The 18,524-nt window shown below is 30.9% G+C and overlaps 3 protein-coding genes across 3 annotated transcripts; 2 read left to right on the top strand and 1 right to left on the bottom strand.

Moving 5' to 3' along the window:
• The first annotated feature begins 8,219 nt into the window (after positions 1 to 8,219).
• Positions 8,220 to 8,918, top strand: LOC132062805 (agamous-like MADS-box protein AGL62). The gene has a single exon (XM_059455296.1). The coding sequence runs from the start codon at positions 8,261 to 8,263 to the stop codon at positions 8,897 to 8,899; it is 639 nt and encodes a 212-aa protein (XP_059311279.1). The 5' UTR covers positions 8,220 to 8,260; the 3' UTR covers positions 8,900 to 8,918.
• A 2,401-nt stretch (positions 8,919 to 11,319) lies between these two features.
• On the top strand, positions 11,320 to 12,289 carry LOC132062804 (agamous-like MADS-box protein AGL62). The gene has a single exon (XM_059455295.1). The coding sequence runs from the start codon at positions 11,349 to 11,351 to the stop codon at positions 12,015 to 12,017; it is 669 nt and encodes a 222-aa protein (XP_059311278.1). The 5' UTR covers positions 11,320 to 11,348; the 3' UTR covers positions 12,018 to 12,289.
• Positions 12,290 to 13,822: 1,533 nt separating this feature from the next.
• On the bottom strand, positions 13,823 to 14,691 carry LOC132062803 (agamous-like MADS-box protein AGL62). The gene has a single exon (XM_059455294.1). The coding sequence runs from the start codon at positions 14,608 to 14,610 to the stop codon at positions 13,945 to 13,947; it is 666 nt and encodes a 221-aa protein (XP_059311277.1). The 5' UTR covers positions 14,611 to 14,691; the 3' UTR covers positions 13,823 to 13,944.
• Positions 14,692 to 18,524: the final 3,833 nt, after the last annotated feature.

Below are 18,524 nucleotides of genomic sequence, written 5' to 3'. Positions count from 1 at the left end.
ATATCGGATATCGAAATTGTTATGGACTTATTTATTGTGACATTCATCCATATATTAAGAAACCAAAATAATTTGATTTCAAAGGTTATTAGTTTCTTTTTCTTTTAAATTGTATTTGCCAAGATAAGAAAGTTGATTCTTTTCCCTTTTGTGTAAAAAGGGAATGTAAAAAAAAAATATATGTTATTTCCATACTATTTACAGGTTTAAAAAAACTAAATTCACATCTTAATTTATTGGGTTGAGAAGAACTATTACCTTTCACTAAAACAATATTTGTGATTATGCCTATATTCGAAAATATAAACATTCATATAATCAGTGCTTATATTAGCTGGTTAAATAATAGATTGAGACGATCTTATATATAAAGATAATTGTCATGTATCTTTGCTCGTTCAATGAACAACGAGACATGTCATAATTTTCCGCGACAAATGGAATATTAGCAAAAATGGAAATAACAAAAAATAAAGAGAATATCAACGTAAACTGAATAGGACACATATTCATGATTCATCCATTTGCAAATTCAGAAATATTATTAAGAGATTATCAAATACTAATAATCTTAGACCCAAATCAATCACCATGTGTCTGTGGGCCTAAAATTCGACTTACTTCACAATTAAAAAAGGGAAAACTACGTATATATACATGTTAAGGAGAAATATTTACGAAACGTAACGATAGTTTTCCTTATTTACAAAACATAACGATATATTACAAAACATGACGGATTTTCATATATATTTTTCGTTTTTTTTATTTTTTTCAGAAAATATATATATTTTTTATAAAAAATATTTTTTTTAAAAAAAATATTTTTATTTTTTAAAAAAATATTTTTATTTTTAAAAAAAATATTTTTTATATATATTTTTTTAAATATTAATTTTTTTTTTTTGCTCAATGGCTTAAAAAATTACCTCATATTTCTGTGTATGAAAGTTGTATGAAATGTGTATGTGTGAGCAAAATTTTTAATATAATTTTCATATACAAAATTTTGAGTTTAAAACTTTAAGCCTTGAATATTGTATGAAAATTGTTACAATGTTGTTGTAGTTGTATTAATTTTCCGGAAACCTAATATGAAATTTATATACAAACAATGTGAATGAAATTCTAAGTCTTGAGGAAGATATACACATTTCATACCATTCTCATGCATAAAATTTTAAGCATAATGTTTAAGCCTTGATCAAGATATACACATTTCATACACAAAAATTTGAGCGATTATTTTAAGTCTTGAATGTTGTATCAAAGTTATATACAATGTTGTTGTAGTTGTATTAATTTTAAGGTAAATCTAACATGAACTTTATACATGAAAATGTGAGCGAAATTTTAAGACATGAGCAAGATACAAATTTCATATTGTTTTCATAAACACAATTTTGAGCGGATTTTTTAAGCCTTGAACGAGATATACACATTTAAATACATTTTTCATACACTAAATTTTGAGCAAACTTTTTAAGTCTTGAGCGAGATATACACATTTCATACAACTTTCATACATAAGTTTTTGAGCAAAAAAAAATAATATTAATTTTTTTAAAAAATAAAAATAAATTTTAAAAAATAAAAAATAATTAAAATTTTTTTAAAAAAAAAAAATATAAAGCATGTTTTGTATAGGATTTGTAATGTTATGTTTTGTAAATATAAAACTATCGTCACGTTTCGTAAATATTTCTAAAGATGTATATATATGTCGAAGACCCGTTAAAAAATGGGCACGGTCGCGAATTGCCCTTCTTTGGGGTGGTCTTTAAATTTTGCCCTCATATTTGAAATGTTTAAATTTTGCCCTTCGGCTAACACCCATAGGTTCCGGTTCGAACCCACGTGATCGAAATTTTAAAAAAAATTCGCAAGGCGATTTAAATTTCGCTATGCCGCCAACGAAAGATACACACTTGTTAAGGAATTACACATTTATGCGGGCGGCTTGCAAAGATATGCCTTATGGGCGGACTTGGCGTAAGTATGCGGCCTGTAGCATAACTTTGATAATTCCTTCACAAAGTTATGCCGGTGGGCATACTTTTAATGGGCAAACTTTATCCGGACCCAAGATAACTTTGTGAAAGGAATTATCAAGTTATGCGGACCAGATACTTATGCAAGTCATTTATATAAGGCAAGATGCGGTCCGCATAACTTTGATAATTCCTTCACAAAGTTATGCCGGTGGGGCATACTTTTAATGGGCAAACTTTTATGGCACCCGGCATACTTATGCCAAGTCACGCCCGCAGGCATAAGTATGCGGTCCGGCATAACTTTGGTAATTCCTTAACAAAAGTATTTTGATCCAAGATAAGCGAAATTTAAACTCGCCTTTGCGAATTTTTTTTTAAAATTTTGATTGCGCGTGGGTTCGAACACCTAACCTATGGGTGTTAGCGAAGGAGCAAATTTTAAGATTTGAATATGAGAAAAGAAAATTTAAAAACCCCAAACGAAGGGCACTCCGCGCAAAAAAATGTTAAAAAATTCTAGAGGTAAATTTTGAAAATCTTCGAAAAAAATGGAGAGTACAGTCATCACTATGATTAAGTATATATCCAAATTCACTTGCCTCATACTATGTGAATACGAAAAGAATGAACTAGAGATTCATCTCTAACATACCAAAACTGAAAACAAATTAGGTACATGATGTCCGAAAAACTCTATAAATACTAGGCTCCTATATTACAAGTTCATATCATATAGCAATTCTCTACTGGTTAAATTATCATCATCATATATTTTTAAGAATGAGTACTAGTAGGTTGAGTAAGGGTCGCAAAAAAGTTGCTATAGAGAAGATTGAAAATCAAAACAAACTTCAGGTAACGTTTTCCAAACGTCGAAATGGCCTATTTAAGAAGGCCAGCGAACTTGCCATCATGACGGGTGCAGAAGTTGGGGGTCCGGAACAAAAATGCCCCCAAAAAAATTATTTTGAACCAAAATACCCCAACAACAAAAAAAAATGTTACAAAAGTACCTTTAGCGCAGTAAAAAATACATCGGCTTAAAGACTTAACTAAGAACGGCTCCCGTTAAGTGCTTTAAGCTAAGATTTTCTTGCGCTATAGGAGTTCTATTCTCTCACTATAGCGCGTAAAGCATTTGTCAAGGCTTATAGCACTTTATTCTCTCACCTGTAAAGAAAATCGCGTTATATCCTTCCACATAAAACCCATCTAGTTCCATCACCGGTCCCTCCGGTGGTTTAAAAAAAAATTAGAAAACGCCATTGAAGGAAAAAAACGAGGTGGTCCCCACATCCAAAAACGTCATTTTTATTAAATTTCGTACGGAAAGTTTAGATTCGGTATATTAGTCGAGGGCGAAAGTCTCTAAGTTCGAATTTTGGGGAAAAGCGGCGTACAACTCGATTAAAATAACTCTACAAAAAATCTTCGATTAAGGTTTTCTACTATGAACTTTTGTTATTATTTTGTTATATACATTATATTCTAAGCATGCTTAACATTTAATCCTTGCTATTTTTCAAAAAAAAAAAAATCAATTTTTTTTTGTTCTTGTTGGTTTGGCGGTGGCTTTTGCCTTTGTTCCGATTTTTTTTTTTTTTGGTTTAATTCATTATTTGTTAAATGTTTATGAATTGTTAATTTGTTAAATGTTTATGAATTGTTAATTTGTTATATGTTTATGAGTTGTTAATTTGTTAATTATTTATGAATTGTTAATGAATTATTATTTTGTTAAATATTGATTATGAATTTATTAGTTGTTAAATATTGTTTATGAATTGAAAGAAGTTGATTGGTAATGAATTATTATGTTGTTAACACTTTGTTTGGATGATTGTTATGTATTGTTTTGACATTTTTCGTATTGTGTTGTATTGTATAGGACCAAATCAGTGGTTACATAAAATAGGACCTTTCGTCGTTACATAAAACTACTTTTATTCAATATAAGGTAAATATTTATTTAATTTTTATAACCTTTACTTGGACTTCGAACGAACATCTCATCTAGGAGACTACCTCATATTCACTACCACACCCATCTCGGGAGCCTCGGACCCATCTCGGAGCCTATTCGGGCGCCGTTGACACACTGAGTTTTGATTAAATAAATAACGTTAATGTATTCAATATAAATAAGAAATGGTACTAATTATTATATACTTTTCGGGTTCATCCTTCGGCGCCGGTGGCGACTCCCACGAGGAAGAGGTCGAGTTTCCGGACCTAACTCGGCCCGAGGTTACGGCGTGCCCGAGACCGAGATCCCGAAGAAGCACGTTCTAGTCCAAGGGCCGCACGGGCCGAGGAGAAGAGGAGATGATCATGACTTGGAGCGCCGGTTATTAAGAGAGGAAAAAAGGACGATGGAGACGATGGCGAGGGCGGTGGGGATGGCATGAGCCTTAGGCCTAGGGATAGTCTTCGGCATACTACATGTGGGACCCATCCTCGATAGTGTATATATATTAGTGTTATACAATTTATCGTAAATATTATATATTTTTTGCATATTTATACATATTATCTTAGTTTTTATTATTGTTTATAGTTTCACATCCTAAATTGATTAAAAAAAAAAAAGGTGACACATTTGAAATAAAGTTAAGCATTAATTTAAAAATAAGACGAAACCCTAAAAGATAAATAACGTAAAGTTAATGACTACAAGTCTTCAAACAAAAAAGGACTTCGAGCACTTTTCAACCACTAAAACGACAATCCAAAGTATTGCGTATTCTTTATGTATTGAGCCTATCTTTACTATCGTACAAATATAAGTAGGGTTTATATAAAATATTGAAGCTTTTGAGCCTCAAAGCATGATTAATATACGGCTAAACTAACGTAAAAGGAGTGAAAATGGAATAAGAGTTAGGAAAATGGTGGACTACTATAGCGCGGTAAAATAATGTGCTATAGATGAAAGCATCATACTCATCTATAGCGATTATTTTCTTGCGCTAAAGGTCCTTCCGGTTAAGTCAACCGGGCCGTTACGGTTAAGTGCTTTAAGCGCGACATTTTCTTGCGCTAAAGGTACTTTTGTAACATTTTTTTTTTGTTGGGGTATTTTGATTCAAAATAATTTTTTTGGGGGCATTTTGGTTCCGGACTCCAGAAGTTGGTATCATTGTGTTTTCACCAGGTAAAAAATCTAAAATTAATTACATGATCGATTAAAAAATACATAATTTAAAGCGTAAACCTAGATGCATCATCGTAATTACATAAATAAATCCAGTATCTTTAACATGAATTAATTTCACGTAAAAGGAGGGGGGGGGGGGGGGGAAGCTCTGTCGATATATAAATTGGTTCTTCTCCTCTTGCCCAATCTTACTTCACTACGGCTTGATGTAGGGAGAGGACCGATCTATATGTTTTTTTATCTTAATCCGATTTGTACATTCGTCAAGTGACCAAATGAACAAATCAACAAGATTTGTCCACTATTAAATACCAGTTACAAACTTGGCATAATACTAGACTACACATATAATAGAAAAAGAGCTTAACCTACATGCACTGATAATTTAATTTTCTTTATATTATCATGCCAATTTTATCTATTGTAGCACTAATTTGTCTTATTTTCAAGATTACGAATCTCAATTTTTTTATCCGTAGAAATCTTTTAAATAACTTGATAGTATAAAAATTCTTGTTTTATCCAGTAGGAAACAAGGTATATTCTTTTGGTACTCCAAATATAAATGATACCATCAACAAATACATGGGAGATAGGCCTGCATCACCAATTCCAGGCATTAGTTATAAGTATGTCCAAATATACCGACAAGTTAATGACCAAACCTCAAACGACAAGGTGAATGCTCTGCAAGACGAGTTGGATGAACTGCTTAAGGATATGAATAAGAATAATGTGGAGGAACAAGACTGGTACGGGGGTCCTATAGAGGAGATGAGTATTATGCAACTTAAAATGTTGGAAGAGGCACTGCTTCATGCTCAAGTGAAGGTGGACAGCCATCCTAATGCTGCGCGAAATTATGCGTAATCCTGAACTTTGTTGAGGCAATTCATGGTTCTGTGTCACCACGGGATGTGAAAGCCTGGTTGAATTGTTTTAATAAAAAGTTGCTATCTTTAATTTCCTTTTAGATTTCCAAAATGTTGAGGTTTTGGTTGGGGGGGCAGGGGCGGGGGTTATGTAGTCGTTCTAGCTGTTTTATCGTTCTAATGGTTCACTACAAGAAAAATTATATTTGGCAACAATTTTCTTTTTGTTGCCATAGATTGATTATTGTTGCGAAAGATTTTGCCAGCAACAAAAAAATAATATTTTATTGCATGAACTTTTCCCAAAATTTATTATTGCAGCGATTAAGAATAACTTTTTTTTTTTGTTGCGAAAGACATTTTCAATAATAATCAATCTACTAAGGCAAAATTAAATTGCTGTAAAAAAAATCATTTGCCAACAATAAAACTAAGTTGTTAGCAAATATAAAAAATTTTGTTGCGATTTATACTTTCGTAGTGACGTTGTACATCAATTCTCCGATGTAATCTGTAATATTACCCACTTGAATCATTGACGTTAAACTTATCAGAAAAATAGAATTCTTTATTTGATTGTGTTTCCTATCCCATTTGATCGACCCTATTAATCCTGTGTAATATACACATGATTACATGTAATGATCCAAGTCTATTTTTTTGAGTTTTTCCTCCTGTTAGATTCGGTATCGCGTTGAAATTTCGTAAGCGTTTCACGGTAGGGGCCCATTCGAGGAAAGCACTCACTACCATGAATTCTCCATACATGGCTTCGAACCCGATACGGTTAAGGTAGAGCGAACTCAATCCCTGCACCACATCCTTTGGTGGTGTAATGATCCAAGTCTAATACTACCTCTAGTAAGTAAAAGAAAAAGTCATGGCATATTTCTATACAAAATTAACAATTTTTTCGAGTATAGAGAAGTCGTAATGGAAGTCACAAAGAATTTTTTAGGGACAGAAACGGTGTACGTGTATAGTCATAAAATAAACAGATAATATCAAATTCATAAAATACACAGATAATATCAAATGTATTGTACAGAAGCAAAATATAAGTCAGAAGAAAGTTACTGTAAGAAGAACTAAAAGGATTGAGAACCCAGATCCCACCATGCAAAATAAGAATAAATAAGCAAAGTTCTTGTAAGAGGAACTAAATTGTTTCAAAAAGAAATTTGGTCAACCTTTTTAAGTGTCTGTGTCCCGATTGATTTTATGATAACCTTTATTTTATTGTGCCAAAAGCACATAATTATCATTTGTAATATAGAAAAAAAAAAACTCAATTTTATTCAAGTATCACAAAAAATCACAAAACAACTTTTTATCAAAACAGATCGTTCCACTTTGCATAAGAATCACAACAAGTTATTAAATATTTTTTTAAAAAAAACAAAAAACTCATTCAACTTTACCTAAATATTAATTAATATTTTTAATTTCTTTTATTTTCTTCTAATAACTTTTTGTGATTATAAGTGAAATTAAATGACTATTTAGTAATGAAAAATATTTTAGGCTTAAATGATACTAGCTAGCATATCCAAAATTTATAATCTTGATTGCCCCTATGACCCCTCTATCACCACTAGTCATAATGCACGAGATTCAACAATTGAAGCTACTGGTAGTTTGATGGAGCAACATTTATCCTATAATAGTTAGTATTTGGAACTTTATTCACTTTATAATTTATGTATTAGCAAGTTATATAATTAATGTAATCCTTTTTTTCTTCTTCTTTCCAAAATAATTGCTAGTCGAAATTCAGAGTATAATGGCTTGATAGCCTTGCACTGAGTCACTCTCCACAAACATAGTAAGCTATTTACTTATTTTTTTAATTGGAATTCTGCATTTTGTTCATAAATGTAACAAATAAAAAGAATCTCGAATTTTAGTCACAAGCCAGTTGGAAAAGTTAAATTTTCAAAAAAAAATTTCCCTTTGAAAGTAATTCTCGAGAAACTTCACGGACTAAATCTATGAATATTCAGTGAATTTTGACATGTACATGAATAGCTAAGCGCGTCGATAAAGAGACATGAATTTTTTGTTTCCCAAATTGTGAACTCAAATCATGGACTCAAATGGAAACAAAAACCACATATGTAACAAAATCCATGAATATAAATTCTTCAACAAGTTCCCCATAATTGGACCAAACAAACAAACATTATATATAAGTTTCTCTTGCACAAGAAGAAGTTAAGTTTTGTTTTTAGCTAGCCATGGCAAAAAAGACGAGCAAAGGTAGGCAAAAGATTCAAATGACCAAAATGTCAAAAGAAAGCAACCTTCTTGTAACCTTCTCAAAACGTCGTTCTGGCCTTTTCAAAAAAGCTAGTGAACTTTGTACACTTTGTGGTGTTGAGATAGCGATCATTGTTTTTTCCCCTGGTCATAAAGTCTTCTCTTTTGGCCATCCTAATGTTGAATCCATTGTCAATCGCTTCCTCACTCGTAATCCTACTAGTACTTCTTCTACCACTAGTCAACTTGTTGAAGCTCATAGAAGTGCGAATGTTCGCGAATTGAACATGCAACTCATGGAGATTCTCAATCAGTTGGAGTTTGAGAAAAAACGCGAAGTTGAACTTGTGAAAATTAAGAAGGCTAAAATTGGGAAGAATTGGTGGGAAGGTCCAGTGAATGAACTTGGACTTGGTGAATTGGAACAATTGAAATTGGGAATGGAGGAACTCAAGAAAAATGTTACCAAACAAATGCAGAAACTCATTTTTGAGGCTTCAAATACCCCTGCATTTTTTCTTGGAGGGTCTTCTTCTAATGGAGGCCAAGTTGATGTCAAAAATATCAAGGGTCTTGGACTTTCTATGGCCACCAATGGGCATACATTTTTTCCTTGATTAATCAAGAAAGATTATTATTTTTTGTCAAGAGGGTTGATCATATTGAGATTTTAAATTATAATTTATTGGTCTTATAATATATGCGAGTACCATTTGAAATATCAATTTATGATGCTATGCGATTTGTACGACCAAACGTATAGACAATATGCATATTAATCTGGGCTATTATCGTGGTCTAGAGTTTTTATCATCCAAAGGGAATAACAAAGAAGTTTACAATAATTTCAATGGGAAATCTGTTCTGCATTGGGCTTAGTTTGTCCCCTGAAAATTAATATTAGTCCAGTAAATTTACAACCGTGGCAAACCTTCAAAGTTGTGTTTGATAAAAACTTATTTGGGTGAAAAAAAAAAAAAATCGCGGTGAGTCTAGTGGCAGAGTCAAGAATTTATTTAAAGAAATTCAAAATCAAATTACTATAACGTCATAGTTGGCACAAATTTGTGACCTTAACATAATTTCTTAAGCTTTTATTATTGTAACACTAGAATTTTCCTGTTGGTCAAAATAATTCAATAGTTTCTACATAATAAAAAAGTCATTTTTCCTCATTTTGCACTGTATATATAATTTTTTGACGAAAGAGATTAAATTAAATCACATGGTTCGTTTGTAGTGCCGTCCTTAAGCCCCCATCCCAAAATGTCTATTTTCCCTTAGTTTGATGAACAACAAACATTTACTCTTTATTTATTCGTCAGCGGTTGACCGACCTAAAATATGTATAAAGACCGTATTACCTTAATGCATAATTGAATTACGTATAGATCATGTCCACTCTAAATGTTAACCTTTTTTTTTTTTATGACATGGGGAACAATTTTTTTTGTATTTACTGAATACTCCTTCAGTACAATAAAGTGGGGTACGAATACAGCTAATATAACCTACATTGTCTTACAAGAAAAGAATTTTGAAAGTTACATGCAAAATGTTAAATTTAAGAGCTTAGTTTATACTCTCTAAATAAATTTTATTTCATCGGCCACTCAAAAGATGCTAATTCTCCAATAAAAGTAGAATTTTGTAATCTTGAAAATGAGGCAGGTTACATGCTAGAACAGATAAAGATAACCGACTTGATTATGTAATTTTTTTTATGTTGTCAATATATTTAAGATAAGTTGTATATTTAAAGTATAAATACTAAAATATGAATTGTTCGAGGGAGGCAGTGATAGTCATATTTAAAGAATGTAAGTTATATATACTGATTGTCTGAAGATTTTCTTACATTATTAGTGAATTTTAACTTATTATGATAGATTAGTTGTCAGTTTCATCAGACTATCAATAAACATTTCAAGAACTTTATATGTAATTACACTGTACATAATGGATGACCTGATTAGGTAACCATTTTTAAAATAGCGTAAGTTAAACCTTGCAGTAGCTAGAGAAGAGAAAATATACTAAAATAATCTTACTATATGATTGTCTGTCATGAAATCAAGTTAAAGTTTTGATAAGATGTATTCAAGCTAGAGTTGGCATCTATCATCCTCAACTAAAATAGCACAAAATCATTAAGAAAATTAAGAAGCACTAAAAAAGAAACCTCACTTATTCTTTTATTTTGCTAACAATATATTACTTTGCATTTTAATTTGTTTCTCTTTATGGTGGATGGTGAAATACACCGTATGATAGAACCATCCATCTTAAGAAATATGTCATATTTCCCTTTATTTAATTCTTATACAGCTTTATTATTTGTAACCGTATGATTCAACTTCACCAAATTATTTCAAGAAATTCCCATATTCCGACACATTTTTCGCATCTTCATTTCTTGTAATCTATATATGTTATTTAACTTTTATGATTCATAACTCATCCATATCTAAACCTAGTTATGACCACCTGATTTCTCAGGCTTAGACAATATTAATTATTATCCAACTATTATCATAATTAGCTTCTCTTTAGGTTACAACTCAAAAGTAAAATGCAAAACATGATTGTCTTTAAGTTACAACTTAAAAATAAGATATTTCACATTTCTCACTCACCATTATTTATTTTGTAAAATAATTATTCTCTCTTATTAATTACCATTTATCCAGCTGCATAAAAACCAATCAATAGATAGAAGAGTTGACAATTGTACTAATTACTACGTAACAAACAATTAAGTCATTACTCCAAGGGATTTATCAGAAACAACAAAAATGTTGACTTTCACAATTAATAATATAATATGTCTTATTGTTTTTATAGTGCCAACTAAGGTGCATTGAGTAATCGCATTATTTATCCATTAATAGGATAAGATTTTCTAACTCCCAAATCAACACATTACATAGAAATTATAATAGTAAAAACAGATATCAAGTTTGAGAGTGTACTGTGTACCTTTAAATAGTCCATCTTTTTCACTCAATGTAAACTCAAAACCACAAGAATTCTTATACTATCTCTAATTTGTTTATAGTCTCAGCCATGGCAAAGAAACCTAGCATGGGTCGTCAAAAGATCAAAATTGCCAAGATAGAAGTCAAGAATCACCTCCAAGTTACCTTTTCAAAACGTCGTTCTGGTCTTTTCAAGAAAGCTAGTGAACTATGCACACTCTGTGGTGTTGAAATAGTCATTGTAGTTTTTTCACCCGCAAGAAAAGTTTTTTCTTTCGGCCACCCTAATGTTGAGTCCATTATCGATAGGTTCCTATCAAGAAATAATCTTAATAATAATCCAATCGCAAATAATTCACTTCATCTTGTTGAGGCTCATCGAAATGCTAGTGTTCGTGGGCTCAATTTGCAACTTACTCAAATTCTTGGTGAGCTTGAAACTGATAAGAAAAGAGGAGAATCACTTGATCAAATGAGGAAAACTAGTCAAAGCCAATATTGGTGGGAAGCTCCTATAAGTCAACTTGATTTGCATGAACTTGAACAATTAAAGGATTCAATGAAGGATTTGAAAACAATTGTGACTAATCAGGCAAGCAAGTTCATGATTAATGAGACTGCTAATTCTTCTTCTTTTTTTGGTGTTAATGGTAATGGGATTTTTGACAACTATGATATCAAGCCAGCTCGAAACATAGTTGCTTCAAATAATCTTCACAACCATAATTTTGGTTTCGATTCAGCTGCATTTTTTTAATTCTTTTGTGGTTCTTCAGTATGTGGTGCCTGCTTTGGGCCTGACTAATTCTCGCCGGAGAACTTACTTTACTTTGGGTAAAGCTAGCGTGCTCCTTATGCCACTCCATGCCAATTGCCATGACTAAGAATGGGGGACTATACTTATCACCCCATCACAACCTTTGATGGACCCTTTTATTTTTATTTTTATTTATTAATTAAATCCAACTAGTACCTCACTAGCTGGCTTAATTTGCTCGGAGTTTTATAGTTCTCAGTTTGTGTATTTATTGCCTATAATCAACAACAAATGATTGCCCTTATGAATCAATATTTTATTAATTGCTCTTCAGCAATTTTTTTTATTACGTTGTTAGTAATATTTTTACAATTCTTTTATCTCTACTATCTTCTCTATATAAGATCCGCGTATAACAACATCTCTCTATAACAGCTAAGAAATTTCGGAACCGATCTTTTATGTTATATTTTACTTCTCTATAACAACATTTTACTTATAACGGCAATGACCAACTTTATGACAGTACGCTCTTTGTAAAATTACCCCCCCATATAACAGCTATCTGCTTTTTCGGGTAATATAGTAGTTAATTATCTTTATAAAAAATAGAATATATATGGTTACCAATAATAAGTGTATAGATTTTGATCAAATAGTTAATTTGATACTTTAATATACTATATTTATGACAGAATATTATAGATGAATACATATTTGAATACATATTTGTAATCTAAGAATATCATTGTCTTCTATAACTTTATTTAATTTACATATGAATATCATTGTTTTATTACAATAAATAAAAGAGCTTCATGGAAAAATATTTAATTTGATATTTTAATATACTATATTTCTATAGATTTAAAATGTCTGTCTTAGAGCTTAAAACTTTATACATTCAGTTATGAATTTATTGAAATTGAGCTTTCTTAAATGTTAGTTAGTGAAGTATTCATATCTTTAAGATTTAAATTTTAAATAATTTGTTATTTTTTACAACATTAAAAATAAAAAGCATAGGTTTTATGCATCTTTTTTTGCCTATAACATGACCACATATTATTTTAATGGCAAATCTTCAAGTTATAGGTGTATAACAGCAACTCTCTATAATAGCCAAAAAATTTCGGACCCAACGATGCTGTTATAGAGGGGTTTGACTGTATTATCATGGTATTATCCGGAATATAGATCAACAATTAATTGTGGGGGAACGATGCATACAATTTTTCGTAAACAAAACTATAGAACAGACTTGTCAATAAAGGTGGAATAAAGACCACAACAACATACTCAAATTCTAACAATCAAAACAAGCTACTCCTACGTGATATTTTTACGTTCTTTTTCAAATATTAGTGGATAAAATCACCAACATCTATATTTGTAACCGATTTTATGAGGACGCACCTGTTACATGTTACCTTTCACAATTATGTATATCAAATAACTCTTTACTCCAAAAACTATACATATATATCGAAAAAATTGACTGATTTTTTTTTTCTGTTGGAATTTAAATTCGGATTTACTATGCATTCTTATCCACTGTGTTGTAGTAATAATTAGGTAAAATGTGACTTCCTATAGTGTTAAAGCTGAAGAACAAAAAAAAAGTACTCCTATTTTTTTAATGAAGGAGAAAACACAATATATAAGAAATAAGACGAATAGCAATTTCTCCAAGATGAGTCCATCTCGCCAAAGAAATACTATATTTTAAAAGAGTATACATAAAAGAGTATAGTAGCATAATTGAGCCAGTTTGCTAACTAGAAATTAATAGACCAACACAAGAGCATGTTTGTTCCATTGCTAATAGTTCAATGGCACGTATACAGAAAAACCACGGCAAGAGAAAGAAAAGAAACATAAAACATGCTATACTTCTTTAATTAATACTTGGCTAATCATAATTGCTTCAGAATTGGCCATCTCCAGGCTGATTAAAATCATAAGGAACAATGGAAGAACAATAGTCAATAGCCTGCTGATTCAAAAAATGATCCTCAGCCCCAAATCTAGCTATTTGCATTGTTGAATTCGATGAAGAAGAACCATTTATCATATTCAATTCATCAGCCCTCATTGTTACTTTCTTCTTCAATTCTCCCAATGCAGTCATAAATTCTTCAAGTTCCTCAATTCCCATATCATCAATTGGTTCATTCCACCAAAATTCACCATTATTATCACTACCATCATTATTCACCAACTTCAATTCTTCAATACTCTCCTTCTTCTTCTTCTCCGTCTCCAGTTCTCTACAAAGTTGAGAATAGTACTGGTTATTCTGTTGCATATTCAATTGATCGTTAGTGGACGATGATGATGATTTTCCTGTGAGGTAACGGTCAATGACCGCGTCAGCACTGGGATGACCAAAGGTGAAAAGACGCTGTCTTTTTAGTGACTGAACTAAAATAGCAATTTCTGCACCACTTAAGATGCAAAGTTCACTAGCTTTCTTGAAAAGTCCTAAACGGCGTTTAGAGAAAGTAACATGCCTACTGTTTTGATTGTCTATTGGCTTGATTGCAATTTTCCTACGCCCTTGAGTTTTCTTAACTGCATTAGTAGTGTTCATGGTGTGGTGGTGGAAGAGAAGAACAATTTAATTATGGCTTCGTAAATTGGGGACTTCATAATGTATAATTTATAGAGTTACTTGATTTGTAAATCAAAGATTTTCTTACATTCAAGAATCGGAAAAGATCTATTTTTACTACTTTTTGTTATAGTTGTAAGAAGGAAATTGGGTTTTAAATTTGGAAAGTATTAGTACTAATTAAAGAGGAAAGGAATTTATGGAAACTTCCTATGATTTTGGAAAAATAGAATCTTTCAAAGGAAAAAGAAGGAAAAAAATATATAATGATTTGTGTATACTTGAGCGGCAAACCTCGTCACAGGATTTTCTAGTATTTTTTTTTATTTTTTTTTAAAGTTTATTAAACAAAAAAGTAAATTACGAAAAGCACAGGGACTAGACCAAAAGTCGAAAAACCATATAGTAATGGGAATAGTCTTCTGAAGTTTTGTAAATGCCCACTTTAGTTGAGAACTTGTAAAACTAAGGCGGCAAATTTTCTTCTTGTTAATTATTTATTTGATTATCTTTGGATGATGAAACTATATTAAAAAATAAGGTCAACAAATGTTCTAGAGTTTAAGAATTTGGTAATATGGTGTGAAAGGTGTGAGCAAGAAAAAATTACTTTGGTTGACAGGGTAAGGGTCAATTAAAATGAAATATGCATGACTAATGGTCCGCAATTCAATTTATTGAAAAGTCAGTGATGGGTTGTTATGAAAGCTTTGTAGAACGATGTTCCAAAGCACAAATACTGTTATAAAAATTGATTTTAAAGAAAACAGTGAAATTGTTATAGTGAAATATTATTATGAAGGATAACTATTAATAAAGAGAGGTCTGACCGTAATGCAGGTGTGTCAATGGACATGTTGGATTACATTTTGTGTGAGTTAATGTAGGTGAATTAATTAATGTATTGAATCATAATTCATGCAATATTTGCTTAAGTTAAAATAAGTGGGTCAATTTGAACTAAATTATGGATCATCTCACGAGTCATCCGAGATGGACCGAGAATTTCGATTTTATAAGTTCTGAATTCAGAACAACGATTTCAAATGATAATAATTGAATTCTAATTATATATATATATATATATATTGATGACTTTCTTAGCACAAAAATATTATTTGAGCAAAAGTTACTGAGTTCAGTGAACTTGTATTCAACTTTAGCTGTTGGAGGTATTTACAATATTAATTTTTCTGCACTTAAGTACACGTTCTTTTTTTCTTTTTTTTTTGCTCAGAAATTGTTCTTATTAGTTATCTTTGCATAGTAGGGGACTATTGGGAATAACCTTTGACAAATGTAAAAATAAAGAAATTTTCCCCTTTCCTCTCTTTATTTTTTAGGGTCCCTTTTTATTTATTTATTTATCTTTGTCTTATGTGAAAGATAAAGTGTCCCTCATTGGTGGTAGAAATAATTTTTTCTCCTTATATTAAATTGTGCATTATTAGGTTTATAAAGAACTAGTAAAAGGAAGTGGCCCCGCGCACACGAGAAATGAGCCTTGCAACCCAAAAGAAGTCAATTTTTATTGTATCTTTAAGTAAAAAGTCAAACTAATAAAAGTTTTTTTTTTTTAACTATAACATGAATTATCTTACTCCTCTTTGAGATTTCGAGAGTAATTATTTTCTCTCAATTACACTCAATTCCTTACTAATCGTTAATTACTTGATCAAACAAAAAAATCAAGCAGTATAATTACATTCTAATTTAATTTGCTTGTGATCCAAACAGAATCTAATGTAATCTGAGCTACCATCATTGTTGGTCAGCCTTTCTCTAACGGATCCCCAAAAAGTCCTAAGACTTGTCTGGCGAATTCAGGAATACAAGATGAAATTATCAAAATAAGACAAGCAATATCATGTTTAGCTGTTGCAGGTTGGCAAGGGTCCCAATTTTGAGTTGCTACTTGCCAAACAGCAGTGGTCCTAATTGAGGTACCCTACTGCAAAATTTTGCGGCCAGCTGAGCCATTGATTTTAGCCAACTATGTTTCTAGAATCTTTTTCTTTTTCTGGATTAGTTTATACCATAGAAATATATCAATTTTGTTGTTAAGTTCATGTTTAAATGAGTGCAGATCTCTGATTCCAATTTGGAGTATATATTGTCAAATCTGCCGTTAAGGGTGTACATGAACCGGATTGGTTCGAGTTTTTTAAATATCAAACCAAACTAATTGTATCGGGTTTTTAAATTTATAAACCAAACCAAACCAATAAAAGTCGGGTTTTTCAACTTTGGATTTTCTCGATTTTTTTCGGTCATTCTTGTTTTTCGTGCTTTTTTAGTAAAGTCTTCATACAAAACATATAACTTGTACTTCAAATATTTCTTTAGTCCTAATAAGATACGACTATCTAATTAAGATAATTTTTAAGAAAATAACACAAGATGAGAGATGACATTGTACTAAAATACTCAACCAAAAAAAGTAATAAAATTGCATAAAATAAAATGATCATAATCTAAAAGTACTAAGTCATACTATAATAAAAACGGCTAATTTATAAGGCATATAGATAATGGTCATAATCTAAAAGTACTAATAGGCTGTTTGGCCAAGCTTATTTCCCCCCCAAAAGTACTTATTTTTTCAATAAGTGCTTATTTGAAAAAAAGTGATGTGCTTGGCCAAGCTTTTGGGAGAAAATAAGTCATTTATGTTGAATACGGAAGTTAGCCGTAAGCCTAAAAAATCGCTTTTGAGAAAAATACAAATAGAAATACTTTTTAAAAGCTTGGCCAAACACTAATTAATATTCAAAAGTGTTTTTTTAATTAATTGTCCAAACACAAACTGCTTTTCGCCAAAGTAGTTTTTAAAATAAGTTGGTTTTAGAAGCTTGGCCAAACAGGCTATAAGTCATGCTAAAATAAGTACGGTTAATAAGTATTAATTACATGATTAAATATTAAAGAAAAAAAATAAAACTAAGTTATGTATTTTCACTATCTAAATCAAAAAATATAAAACTAAAGAATAAATATCCAATATTATTGTCATTCCTAGTGTTAGAATTGAATTTCTTTTGTTAGCATTAGTATTGATTTGATTTTTGTTGGGTTTTATTTAAGTCACTAATTCTATGGGCTATATAAAACTTATTGGATCATTCAAAATTCTAATTCCAAGCTTGAAATAATATGTTAAAGGACAAAAAACTATGAAAAAGTTTAAGAAATATTTATAAATTACATTATACATGTAATGTCGGGTTGGTTGATTCGATTTGACTTTTACTTAAAACTAAATCAATAGTGGTTGGGATTTTCCTTTTAAAATCAAACTAAGTCAAACCAAATCACTGATCGAATTTTTTTCTCAATTTGGTTCAGATTATCGGTTTGATGAGGTTTGTCGGTTTCCTTTCTACACCCCTATCTGCCACCTATCATCATATATCTTTCATATCTGCTGTAGTGCTTTATTATATATCAAATCATTAAACACTTAATTGTGCCAAACTTAGTTAATATATGCAAAAGTAGAATCATATCTCTTTAAATAAATTGACAGAAGTTTTCTCGGTATCCCTGTTTACTAAGTAAGATTTAATTTTCTACTTTCAATGATAAACAAATGTGAAGTATACTTCAGATCAGTGTATGCTCCAGACTATATTGTAATTCAATCTGTGCTACGTAAGAATTAACTCAAATCAAACTAAACTACAGTAGGACTGCACAACATAAGAATTAACTCTAGTTGTACAAAGTGACAAAAATGAGTACTATTAAAAGAGTGATAATCTCCATTTTAGAAAAATGATGGGTTTTCTCCTAGCAAAACTCTAGACAAAGACATTCAACAGCCTTAATTATAGGTTTATCTGTTTTAACTAGTACTAGAATGATTTATCTCTCTTTAACATGTTACGTAACTA

Source organism: Lycium ferocissimum, chromosome 7, assembly GCF_029784015.1.
Source record: "Lycium ferocissimum isolate CSIRO_LF1 chromosome 7, AGI_CSIRO_Lferr_CH_V1, whole genome shotgun sequence".
Classification (NCBI taxonomy): domain Eukaryota; kingdom Viridiplantae; phylum Streptophyta; class Magnoliopsida; order Solanales; family Solanaceae; genus Lycium; species Lycium ferocissimum.
Note: the sequence above shows the minus strand (reverse complement) of the source record. Positions and strands in the feature narration are given on the sequence as shown.